The sequence below is a fragment of the Geotrypetes seraphini genome, chromosome 1 (assembly GCF_902459505.1).
Source record: "Geotrypetes seraphini chromosome 1, aGeoSer1.1, whole genome shotgun sequence".
NCBI classification, from domain to species: Eukaryota; Metazoa; Chordata; class Amphibia; order Gymnophiona; family Dermophiidae; genus Geotrypetes; species Geotrypetes seraphini.
Window position 1 is genome coordinate 113,850,073 of NC_047084.1, and position 13,341 is coordinate 113,863,413.

At 48.9% G+C, this 13,341-nt stretch overlaps 1 protein-coding gene across 6 annotated transcripts in view; it reads right to left on the reverse strand.

Annotated features, from left to right (window-relative positions):
- The window catches only part of UNC13B (unc-13 homolog B), an 837,582-nt gene that overhangs the window by 775,929 nt on the left and 48,312 nt on the right, over positions 1–13,341 (reverse strand). For 5 of the 6 annotated variants that reach the window (XM_033936000.1, XM_033936018.1, XM_033936037.1 and 2 more), the window contains exon 2: positions 10,386–10,415. The exons of the other annotated variant lie outside the window; for it this stretch is intronic. In XM_033936000.1, coding sequence (XP_033791891.1) covers positions 10,386–10,415 — 30 coding nt within the window. The remainder of the gene's footprint in view (positions 1–10,385; positions 10,416–13,341) is intronic. 6 annotated transcript variants of the gene reach the window in all.

The following is a 13,341-nucleotide window of genomic DNA, read 5'->3' on the forward strand; positions in this document are numbered from 1 at the left end:
ACTAAGTAGTAGATTTTAAACAAACTGGAGAAAATTTTTTCACACTTGTAATTAAACTCTGGAATTCATTGACAGAGAAGATGATAAAATCAGTTAGTTAGCTTAGTGGGATTTAAAAAAGGTTTGGATAATTTCCTAAAAGAGAAGTCCATAGGCCATTATTGACATGGCTTGGGAAAATCTACTGCTTTTTCCTAGGATAAGCAGCATAGAATCTGTTTTGCTAGTTTGTATCTAGCTAGGTGCTTGTGACCTGGGTTGGCCACTATTGCCAGTGAAGTGATCGCCTGAACACCGTTATTCCACCATTGTGGAGGTGGGTGAGCCCCTGTCTGAGGCTTTTTCCTCCGTTAAGACTGGTCTTTGCTTGTGTCTCTTGTTTATTATACCTTCAATTTTTCCTTTTGGTGAAAGTGTTTTTTGTGATTGGCCACTATTGGAAACATGATACTGGGCTTGATGGACCTTCGGTCTGTCCCAGTATGGCAATTCTTGTTATGTTCTTATGTACTTGTGTACAGTTTGGGTAAGCATAATAAGCTGGTAATCATAATTTTTTTTTTTTGACACATTCTCTCAAATTTCATGTTGAAGAGGATATTTAACTACATATGCATTGACTTAGAAACCTAAATGTAACAAGACTTGAGAAGCCCTTGTTAAAATGACTCTCCCAATTGCAATTACAATATTGTCAGCCTATGCTTGCAGTTCCTGGAACTGGAGGATCATAATCTCTTGTAGTTTTAGCAGAAGGCTAATAAACTACAAATTCGTACAATCCCTAGTGAGCCTCAGTGGTTCACATTCACAACACCAAACTTTAATTTTCGGTTTCAGCTGAACCCAGGTGATAAGGATCAGCTGTACTTTGGTCAGCCACTAAAGAAAATATTCTCTGAATAATTTTTAAGTCACGAGAGAAAAAAATATATATATTTCAAAACTATGTAGACTAATGTTACTACCATATCTGCCCACATATTTTCTCTTTGAAAATTTGCATATAAGCAAGTATACTAAGTTTAGGGGTCCTTTTCTAAGGCACACAAACCGGATAGGCAAATGGTTAGAGAATAGATTGCAGACAGTATGCATAAATGGGAATTTCTCAGACTGGGAGAAAGTGACAAGCGGTGTACCCCAGGGCTCGGTTCTTGGGCCCATCTTATTCAATATCTTCATAAATGACCTGGAAGAGGGAACAACAAGTAATATAATCAAGTTTGCAGATGGCACAAAACTATGTCGGGCAGTTGGGTCACAAAAGGACAGCGAGGATCTCCAGAAGGATTTGAACCAGCTGGAGACATGGGTGGAAAAGTGGCAGATGAAGTTCAACATAGAAAAATGCAAAGTGATGCACCTGGGTAGGAAAAACAAAGAACAGGAATATAAAATGTTAGGTGTAACATTGGGCAAAAGCGAACAAGAAAGGGACCTGGGGGTACTAATAGACAGGACCCTTAAGCCATCGGCTCAATGCAGGGGGCGGCGGTAAAGAAGGCAAACAGGATGTTGGGCATCGGCGGACGTCATTTTGCCGCTTTACAGAGCAATGGTCAGACCACACTTGGAATACTGTATCCAACACTGTCTCCATACCTAAAGAAGGATATAACCCTGCTGGAGAGGGTACAGAGGCGAGCCACGAAACTAGTAAAAGGAATGGATAATTTGAGCTATAAAGAGCGCCTCAAAAAACTGGGGCTGTTCACCCTCGAAAAGAGGAGACTGCGAGGGGATATGATAGAGATTTAAAATACTAAAAGGATTTGACAAAATAGAGCAAGAGGCACCGTTATTCACATTGTCAAATGTGACACGAACAAGAGGTCATGGACTCAAACTGAGGGGCGGCAGGTCAAGGACGAATGTCAGGAAGTTCTGTTTCGTACAGTGAGTGGTGGACGCTTGGAATGCTCTCCCGGAGGAGGTTGTGACGGAGACTACCATTTTGGGATTCAAGCGCAAGTTGGATGCCTACCTTCTTGCAAATCACATTGAGGGATACGGGTAATCAAGGTCTCCATCAGGGAGCACCAGGCTTGGCCTCCGTGTGTGTGGGTCGCCGGACTAGATGGACCTAGGGTCTGATCCGGTGAAGGCGTTTCTTATGTTCTTATGTTCAGCACACTCTAAATGCTAAGGCACCCATTATATTCTATAGGCACCTTAGCATTTAGTGTGTGCTAAATCGATTAGAACGCGCTAAATCGGTTTGCATGCCTTAGTAAAAGGACCCCTTAGTTACATAAAAACAAAAGAACTCTGATTTAAATCACCTTGAACACCTATAAGTAGAAAAATCAAGGGTGCATGGAGTAATACTCAACTCAAAATTGACCATGAGAGACCAAGTCAACTCACTGGTCAAGAAGGTCTTCTTTCGATTAAGACAGCTGAGAACAATCAGATCAGCCCTAAGTCCAAAAAACTTCAGGACAGTGGCCCAAGCAGTCCTCCTCCCCTACTTGGACTACTGTAACTCCCTCTATTGCCGCATTGCAGAGAAAGACCTTAAGAAACTTCATGTACTCCAAAACACAACAGCAAGGCTCATCCTTCGCAAAACCAAATATGAGAGGGCAAGTCCACTGATTTGAATTGCATTGGCTACCAACTAAAAGCAGGGTTCAGTTTAAAATTGCATGTTATGGTCCATAAAGCCATATATGGAAAACTCAGCCAGACTCAATTCTGCCATCCCAGTCTTAATGACTCGAGGACAACTTAACACTAGAAGCTACCACTCCCCTTCCCCATGCCAAGTCTGGAGAAAAGCTCTCTTCAAGACCACCTTTGAATTCCAAAGACCCAAAGTCTGAAACAAATGTAGCTTACGACGACCTACCACACTCTTCCAATTCAGGAAGGCACTGAAAACATCTATTCTTCTCACTGCACTGATCTGTTACAACGTATTCATGTACATGTGTATACTGTATACCTCTGTATCATTTCTAATATTATGTAAGCCGCAATGATTCCTAGTCGACATTTGCGGGATGCAAGAATCAGTAAGGTATGGTATGGCATATTTTACAAACATTCAGATAATTTGAAAATTGCCCTCTGTACTATCCCAATTCTAAACAATTTTTTGCATTCAGATATTTACTGACAATAACACACATTAAAAACCACAATATACCTTAACTATGGGCTTGTTTTACAAAGCTGCGGTAACAGCCCCGAAGCCCATAGAGATTTAAAGGGCTTCGGGGCTGTTTGATATATCACTTTAAATACCAAAGCGGTGAACATTGTACAAAATTTATAATTAAAAGAAAACATTTAAAATATTAGTAATATGGGGAAAAGACAACAAAATATACAAACAAGTAATACATGCTACAAAAGGGAAATGAATAGAAACATAGAAACATAGAAATAGACGGCAGATAAGGGCCCACGGCCCATCTAGTCTGCCCACCTTAATGTCCCTCCCCTACCTTTGCCCTGTGAATAGATCCCATGTGCTGATCCCATTTGGCCTTAAAATCAGGCACGCTGCTGGCCTCAATCACCTGTAGTGGAAGACTATTCCAGCGATCAACCACTCTTTCAGTGAAAAAGAATTTCCTGGTGTCACCTCGTAGTTTCCCGCCCCTGATTTTCAACGGATGCCCTCTTGTTGTCGTGGGACCCTTGAAAAAGCACAGTTACTTACCGTAACAGGTGTTATCCAGGGACAGCAGGCATATATTCTCACATGTGGGTGACGTCATCTACGGAGCCCCAGCGCGGACAGCTTTTCAAGCAAACTTGCTAGAAGTTTCAAGTTTGCACACTGCACCACGCATGTGCTAGCCTTCTTGCCACTAGAGGGCGCATCCCCACCTCGTGGTCCTCAGTTCCATAACATAGCAAAGAAAGCCATCCCCGGGGAGGTGGGCGGGTTGTGAGAATATATGCCTGCTGTCCCTGGATAACACCTGTTACGGTAAGTAACTGTGCTTTATCCCAGGACAAGCAGGCATGATATTCTCACATGTGGGTGACCTCCAAGCCAACCAAAAAAGGGCAGGTGGGAGGATGGCAAATTATGAAAACAGGTTACGTAACACCGACTGGCCAAACCGGCCGTCGCTTCTGGACAAAGTATCCAGACAGTAGTGAGAGGTGAACGTATGAACCGAAGACCAAGTGGCAGCCTTACAAATGTCCTCCATAGGTGTAGATCGGAGGAAAGCCACAGAAGCTGCCATCGCCCGGACTTTATGACCCGTAACGCGACCCGCAAGCGGGAGACCAGCCTGAGCGTAGCAAAAAGAAATGCAAGCAGCTAACCAGTTGGACAAGGTGCGCTTCGAAACCGGGTGTCCCAAACGATTAGGATCAAAGGACAAAAATAATTGAGGAACCTTCCGATAAGACTTGGAGCGTTGGAGATAAAAGGCCAACGCCCTCTTACAATCAAGGGTATGAAGCGCCGCCTCACCAGGATGAGAATGGGGCTTCGGAAAAAACACCGGAAGGACAATAGACTGATTGAGGTGGAAATCAGACACAACTTTAGGTAAAAATTTGGGATGGGTGCGGAGAACCACCTTATCATGATGAAAGACCGTGAAAGGAGGATCCGCAACCAAGGACTGTAACTCACTGATTCGACGAGCAGATGTGAGTGCAATCAAAAAGACTACTTTCCAAGTAAGAAACTTAAGATGCGACTTGTCGATGGGTTCAAAGGGAGGCTTCATAAGCTGAGCCAAGACCACATTAAGATCCCACACCACCGGAGGAGGTTTCAGAGGAGGATGGATATTCACTAGCCCCTTCATGAAACGTGTCACCAGAGGATGAAGAGAGAGAGAACGACCCTCAAGATGCCGATGGAATGCTGCAATGGCACTGAGATGCACCCGAATGGAAGTCGTTTTCAGGCCAGACTCAGACAAATGCAAAAGATATTCCAGAAGCGAAGCCACAGGCACCGAATCTGGTTGCAGACTATTCAAAGAACACCAGGAAGAAAACCTGGTCCATTTCTGAGTATAGCAAAGCCGAGTCGAGACCTTACGCGAGGCCTCCAAAACGTCCCTCACGGCCCGAGACACCGGAACCGAAGTCAGAGGGAGAGAAACCAAGCAGTCAGATGTAAAGACTGAAGATTGGGATGCAACAGCGAACCCCGACTCTGAGACAGCAGAGAGGGAAACACCGGTAGAAGTAGAGGTTCCCTGGTACTGAGTTGAAGAAGTAGGGAGAACCAGGGCTGCCTTGGCCACCGAGGTGCAATGAGGATCATGGAGGCTCCGGCCGATCTGAGATGAACCAGCGTTCTCAAAATCAGAGGGAACGGTGGAAACGCATAAAGGAACCTCCCCTCCCATTCGAGGAGGAAGGCATCCGCTTCGAGACGATCCGGAGAGTAGATCCGAGAGCAATAGAGGGGTAACTTGCGAGTCTCCGGAGAGGCAAACAGATCCACTTGAGGAGTTCCCCAGCGGTCGAAAACCTCGCGAAGTACTCGGGAGTTCAGAGACCATTCGTGCGGCTGGAGAAGACGACTGAGTTTGTCTGCAAGCTGGTTCTGCTCTCCCTGAATGTAGACCGCCCGCAGAAAGATATTCTGGGAAATTGCCCAGTCCCAAAGACGGAGAGCCTCCTGGCATAGAGGCCAAGAGCCCGTACCCCCCTGCTTGTTGACATAGTACATCGCTACCTGATTGTCCGTCCGCACGAGTACTACCTGGTCGTGCAGCAGGTGGACAAAAGCTCGCGCCGCCAGAAAAATGGCGCGAAGCTCCAGCACATTGATGTGGCACCGACGGTCCTCGGCCGACCACAGAGCCTGCGTCCTCAGACCGTCCAGGTGCGCTCCCCACGCGTACTCGGAAGAGTCCGTCGTCAAGACCTTGGTGTGAGGAGGAACGCGAAACAGCAAACCCCCTGACAAATTGGAAGAGTCGGTCCACCAACGGAGCGATCGACGTAAACAAGGAGTTACTGATATCCGGGAAGACACCGGATCGCGATCCTGGCGCCACTGCGACGCCAGAGTCCATTGCGCGATTCTCAGGTATAAGCGAGCGAACGGCGTGACGTGAACCGTCGACGCCATGTGACCCAGCAAAACCATCATGTGCTGGGCCGACACCTGCGACTGCCCTCGACAATGCCGACTCCACCGAAGCAGAGTCTCCCGCCGAGGCAGGGGGAGAAAAGCGCGAAGGCGAACCGTGTCCAGCACGGCTCCAATGAACTGGAGAGACTGCGCCGGACGCAATTGAGATTTGGGGAAGTTCACTTCGAACCCCAGGCCCTGTAAAAGACTGATAGTCTGTCGGGTCGCTAAAATAACCCCCTCCCTGGACGGGGCTTTGATCAGCCAATCGTCCAGATAGGGAAAGACCTGTAGACCCCGCGAGCGCAGGGCCGCCGCCACCACCACCATACACTTGGTGAATACCCGAGGGGAGGATGCCAGCCCGAAGGGAAGAACCCGATACTGCAGGTGCAAATCCCCGACCTGGAACCGCAAAAACCTGCGGCAAGCGGGATGCACCGGAACATGGGTGTAAGCTTCCTTCAAGTCCAGGGAGCACATCCAATCCCCCTCCTCCAAAAGAGGATAGAGAACCGGGAGCGATAACATACGGAACTTCTCTCGGACCAGGAACTTGTTGAGCTTCCGGAGGTCCAAAATGGGGCGTAAGTCCCCGGTCTTTTTGGGGACCAAAAAGTAACGGGAGTAAAATCCCAGGCCCATCTGATCGCGAGGCACCACCTCGACCGCCCTGAGGCTCAACAAGGCCCTGGCCTCCTCCAGGAGAAGGGGCAGCTGGTTCCGATTGGGAGGGCAAGCCCCGGGGGGCAAGTCCGGAGGCGGACAGGAGAAGTTCAACGAATAGCCGTCTGAGATTATCCCGAGCACCCAGGCGTCCGACGTGATCACCGACCAGGCCCCGGCAAAGGCCGTCAGCCGACCCCCGATGGGGAGGGGGTGGCTCGATATTGCGGTGGGGGCCCGCCCCCAACCGCCTATCCCGTCAAAAGGACGGCGCGGCCTTGGCGGCCCCCTGCGCGGCAGGTTTAGAGGGGCCGCCTCTACTCTGCTGGGGCTGTCTTCGAGGGGGCGGTCTGGAGAAGGCCGGTGTGGACTTCTGAGGGTATCTCCTCGGAGGCTGCCTGAAAGGGCGCTGAGCAGGCGCCTTAGGCTTCGGCTTCACCAGAGAGGCCAAAGAGCGTTCCTGTTTGGAAAGTCGCTCCGTCGCCGCATCCAAAGTGTCATCAAACAATTCCACGCCAACGCAAGGCAAATTAGCCAGGCGTTCCTGCAAATTGGCCTCCATTTCGAGGGTACGGAGCCACGCCAGCCGGCGCATGGCCACTGCACAGGCTGAGACCCTCGAGGCGAGTTCAAATGCATCATAAATCGCGTGGAATAAATAGAGGCGCAGCTGGGTCAGGTTGGAACTAAAGGTGGCGAACCGGTCCCTATGCGACTCAGGCATCACCTCCCGAAAGGAGGGGAGGTCCTTCACCATCGTACGGAGGAAGGAAGAGTACGAGAAGGCGTAGTTCAGGACCCTGGTCGCCATCAGAGAGTTCGCATAGAGACGGCGCCCAAATTTGTCAAGGGTCCGGCCCTCCCTACTAGGCGGGACCGTCGCCGAGACCCGGGAAGGCTGAGATTTTTTGACTGCCGATTCCACCAGAAGCGAAGTGTGGGAAAGTTGGCCCTTCTCAAACCCTTTGATGGGAAGGGTGCGATACTTAGACTCCATTTTGGCGGGGACCACAGCGACCGTCAATGGAGCCTCAAGATTCCTCAGAAAGGTCTGACAGAGGACCTTGTTAATTGGAAGGCGCGGCGACTCCCTGGGGGGGGCAGGGAGATCCTGCTCCTCCAAAAACTCCTTGGTGTAAGTGGACCCTTCCGACAAGTCAACACCCAAAGCCGCAGCCATATCCTGCACAAACCTCGTAAAGGACGAGGGTTTAGCAGGAGGAGAGGGAGACCGAGACTTCCCGGCAGAGCCGAAGGGAGAGGCCTGGTTGGAGTATCTGGGCTCCCTACCCGACCCCGACCCCAAAGAGACACAGTCCTGCGACCTCGACGGAGTCGGAGACCGGGTGCGCCTGGAGGAACCCCTCGGGGATCCCCCCGGGGTCCGAGGCACCGAGGTCCGCCCCTTCGGCCCGGGCGAGGAAGCCCGAGAGCTCTCCCTGGCCGGAGACCGGAACAAAATGGGGTTATCAACCCGCAAATCCCGAACTTGCAAGGCCCCGCCCCTGGCCGGTGACGAGCGACCACGCCGCCGAGGCGAGGTCCGAGACCTCTTAGCCTTCCTCGGCTTGCGCCTCGCTCGAGACCTGCCCGAGGGAGACGAACCCCTCGAGGACCCCGAGGACGAGGACGAAAGTCTTCGTACTCGGCGCCCCTTGTCCTTCGGCCGCACACTACGCTCCGGCGGATCTCGCGAAGCCGGGTCCGAGGGAACCACCGAGGTCGAGGCCGTGGGCGCCTCGGGAGCCAAGGCCCCGGTACCCGAGACCGAGGTCGCCAACTGCGGGGCCACCGGGGCCGAAGCCTCCGAGGCCGAAGCTGCCGAGGCCGAAGCCTGGTGCAGCTGGTCAATGGCCCCGGTGAGCTCCGAGGCGATCAACGCCCGGAGCAATTCCTGGAACACGGGGATTGACATCCCCTGCGGCAAGACCTGCCGCTGCTCCTCAGAGGGCGACCTCGGTCTCGAGTATTCCCTCGGGGCAGCGGACGATGGCAACTTGGGCTTCACTGAGGCGGACCCACCCGCCGACGAGCCCGAGGATGGCTTCTTAGATGGAGCTGAGGAGGGAAGCGGAGACTTACCCGAGGCCTTGGAAGAGGGCAGCTGCTTCGAAGGCACCGAGGCCCGAGGCGACGCCGACGGTCCCGAAGCTGAGGCCGAGGCCGATGTCGAGGCCGAGGTCAAGGCCGGGGCCGAAGCCGAGGCCGAACTCGAGGCCTTCCCCGGCGGGGACTCCACAGAGAAAAGTTCCGCCATGCGGGCCTTTCGGCGTTTAAGCGCCCGCTTCTGAAAGGTGGCACACTTATCGCAGGATGCCGTCGGGTGTTGGGGCCCCAAACACCGCAAACAGCACCTGTGCGGGTCAGTAATAGAAAGGAGTCTTTCACAGCGCCCGCACTTTTTAAAGCCCGTTACGGGCCGGGACATGGGCCCACAAGCGAGCCGGGAACAAGCGAGGTTCCTCGGCCACGGCTACCGGGAGCCCCCGGTAGTAACGAATACGAAGTGTTTTTTTTTTTTTTTTTTTTTTGAAAAAGAAAGAAACAAAGCAAAAAGAGACGAAAAAACGCAGCGACCGTGCGAAAAACCCCACACAGCCGCGGCGACAGAAGGCAAATTTAGCACAATTTCTCCACAGGGCTTCTGGCTCCGCGGATGAAAAAGAACTGAGGACCACGAGGTGGGGATGCGCCCTCTAGTGGCAAGAAGGCTAGCACATGCGTGGTGCAGTGTGCAAACTTGAAACTTCTAGCAAGTTTGCTTGAAAAGCTGTCCGCGCTGGGGCTCCGTAGATGACGTCACCCACATGTGAGAATATCATGCCTGCTTGTCCTGGGATAAAGAAGATATCTTCCTCCGCCTCGATGCGGCCCGTAAGATACTTGAACGTCTCGATCATGTCCCCCCTCTCTCTGCACTCCTCGAGCGAGTATAGCTGTAATTTGTCAAGCCGTTTTTCGTATGGTAGATCCTTGAGTCCCGAGACCATCCGGGTGGCCATTCTTTGCACCGACTCCAGTCTCAGCACATCCTTACAATAATGCGGCCTCCAGAATTGCACACAGTATTCCAGGTGGGGCCTCACCATGGATCTATACAATGGCATAATGACTTCCGCCTTACGACTGACGAAACCCCTTCGTATGCAGCCCATGATTTGTCTTGCCTTGGACGAAGCCTGCTCCACTTGATTGGCAGACTTCATGTCCTCACTGACGATTACCCCCAAGTCTCGTTCTGCTACCGTTTTTGCTAGGATCTCGCCATTAAGGGTATAAGACTTGCATGGATTCTGGCTGCCCAGGTGCATAACTTTGCATTTTTTGGCATTGAAGTTGAGTTGCCATGTCCTAGACCATCGCTCCAGTAGGAGTAGGTCGTGCATCATGTTGTCGGGCACTGAATCTTCGTCTGTTGTGCATTTGCCCACTACATTACTCAGTTTGGCGTCATCGGCGAATAATGTTATTTTACCTCGAAGCCCTTCTGCCAAGTCTCTTATAAAGATGTTGAATGGGATACATGTCATTAAAATAAAATGAGGGTGGATAGGAAAAACAAAAGGGAGAGGGGAATTAAACACCTAAATGTTTGAGATTTACTTTGTAATTCAAGTATTAAAGCAGCATGAAAAACAGGTCTTACCTGGAGATCCTTGTAATTTGGCTTTTTTGACTGTAAAAAAAAAAAATAGTGGTAAGTTTTGACGAATTTAGTACAAGTCATATACAAAGTCCATTACACACCAAGTCACAAAATTTTGGACATTTTAAATATAAAACAGATTTCATGACATGGCCCTCAAGCAGAAGTAAAATCAGACAGCAATGAAAGTCAGGAGATGCTCACCAAAATAAATATCAGATGTAGGTGAAATTTGTTCATATCTGTCGTTTTCTTTCTTTTGAGTACTGCTAGACAAATGGATTAAGTTCCTCTACCAGCAGATGAAAGCAGATATACTGAACTATTCCATTGACATCACAGGTTTTAAGAGCTGGTGCCCTAATCTCCTTCCCATGTCTTCCAGTATCACCTATATGCTGATGACTCCCAGATCTACCTCTCTACACCCAAAATTCCACCTGAAGTCCAAGAAAAAGTCTCTGCCTATTTGGCTGACATTGCTGCCTGGATGTCCTGCCATCATCTGAAACTAAACATGTCCAAGACTGAGCTGCTCCTCTTTCCTCCTAAACCCTCTGTTCTTCCTCCTCCTCCTTTCTCTATCTCAGCGGTTCATAGACAAAATCGCGCGACACAACAGTGCACAGACAACTGAGCGCAAGGTTGACGGCGCGCCGAAGAAAAGCACTATTTTAAAGGGTTCTGGCGGGGGGTGTTGGTGGGGAACCCCCCCTATTTTACTTAACAGACATCGCACTGGCGTTGTGGGGGGGTTTGGGGGGTTGTAACCCCCCTCATTATACTTGAAACCAAACTTTTTGCCTGTTTTTTAGGGAAAAAGTTCAGTTTTAAGTATAATGTGGGGGGTTACAACCCCCCAAACCCCCCACAACGGCAGCGCAATGTCTGTTAAGTAAAATAGGGGGGGGTTCCCCACCAACACCCCCCGCCAGAACCCTTTAAAATAGTGCTTTTCTTCGGCGCGCCGTCAACCTTGCACTCAGTTGTCGGCGCGCCGTTGTCTTGCACAGTTTAGTCCACTCACCCTTTCAATCCACATATTTTCATCAATTGTAGCACACTCTTTCTTGTCAGATGTATTGGAAGCTCTCACAGGTTTGTTTTTAATCTAAAACTGGATCTAGGACAGCATTTAAGTCACCTGCCATAATCAGATTAGATAAATCACACTCCAGGATCATGTTCTGTAATTCTTTATAAAAAGGAGCATTATTAAAATTGGAGGCATAAATATTCAGTAAAGTTAATGTCAGGTTTTGTAATTTCACATTTTGATATACCCATCGACCTTTGGGATCTACATACCCTTCCCTCCAAATCCCAAGAAACTTACTCAAAAGAATAGTCACTCCACCTTTCTTGGCCTACGCTGCTGCATAAAAACAATGTTTTACCCAACCACCCTGTAATTTAGCAGACTCTGCATTATTCAAATGAGTTTCTTGTAGGAAACATATGGCTGCTTTTTATCTTTTTAAAAAAGTTAAGAGGTTTTTATTTACATTTGACAGGATGGTTGAGGCCATTAACATTTAAGGAGAATATTTTAAGTGGCATAAGAATTCTGAGTAGCAGAAGACTTTCATCCTAACTTTCATATATTCAAATCCTTGTCAGATACACATTTCCCATACTACCCTGAAACAGCAAGTTGGTGAAACATGATTTCATGGTTTCAAGCACCGAGCAGCTTTGAGATTAAGATAAGTGCTCATCTTAAAATACTAATTAATAAATAGTAAAAATCGTTTGATTTGGTAGGAGGTGGAGATGCTGACCGATGAAGAGGCTAGCTACTTATGATCCGAACTTGAATGAAATACGTTTGTTCGGATGTAGCCACTGAGGTCTTTTCTCTCGATAAATGATTATATTAGAATTTTCCTTTTGAAAAAACTGCTAGGATTAAGAGAAGATATCTGAGGAACAACTGATTAATACTATTATAAAATTTAAAATCCTGTAAGAAGTGGAGTTTTTGATATGGACTGTGTATTATTACTATCAGCATTAATTTATGAAGGGGTATAATAAAAAGATACGTCTAAGTCCGTTTTGGGCCTAAGTCGCTAGTCGCCCAAAGTTAAACATGAGAAAAGGTCCATTTTCGAAAAATACAGCCAACAATTTATTTTATTTTTTTCAAAAATTAACTGTATGTCCAGCCGTCTGATCATCCAGACCGCTAAGTTGTCCATCTTTATACCCCATTTTCATCCAAAAATTCATAAGTCAAAAATGCTTAGAAAAAGACCTTTTGGATGTGGGTGGGGTCAGCAAAGTGATGGACTGGACACCCTAATATTGCACCAGAGTAGTGGAATACCAGAGTAAGGCACTGTTGTGAACTTCACAAAAAGGGTGCCACATACACATCTCACCACAACCACCTTATAGGTCATGGTGAGCCCCCAAAACAGCCCCCAGAACCAACTAGACCCACCTGTTTACCACCCCAGCTGCAGGTGCCACTTATATGGCAGTACATAAGGGTTTGGGGTTTTGGGGGGAGATGCATGTTTCACCTTGCATGCAATGGTTAGACTGGCTTATGGACCTGGGTCCTCCTCTCCATGGTTAACTAGACCATCCCCCAGACCACTTAAGCCACTTCTGTGCAGCTCTACTAGGCTTTCCTATGCCAGGCTGCCAGGTGCTGATGTTCTGGAGGCAGATATGTAAAGTTATTACAATTTTTATGGCAGTAGGGGAGGGGGGGTCAGTGATCACTGGGGGAGTGCGTAGAGATCTGTACTTTGTCCCTACAGTTGTTATCTGGTCACTTTGGATACCTTCTTGTGACTTAGACCTGGTTTTAGATGGCCTACGGCACAACGTCCAAGTTCTGTCTAGGCAGTGTTGTAAAACTTTTGGTTATACATACAGTATGACTAAGTCTAAGATGACCCACTCCCGCCCAAATCCCACCTTCACCACTCCTCCTAAAACGCCC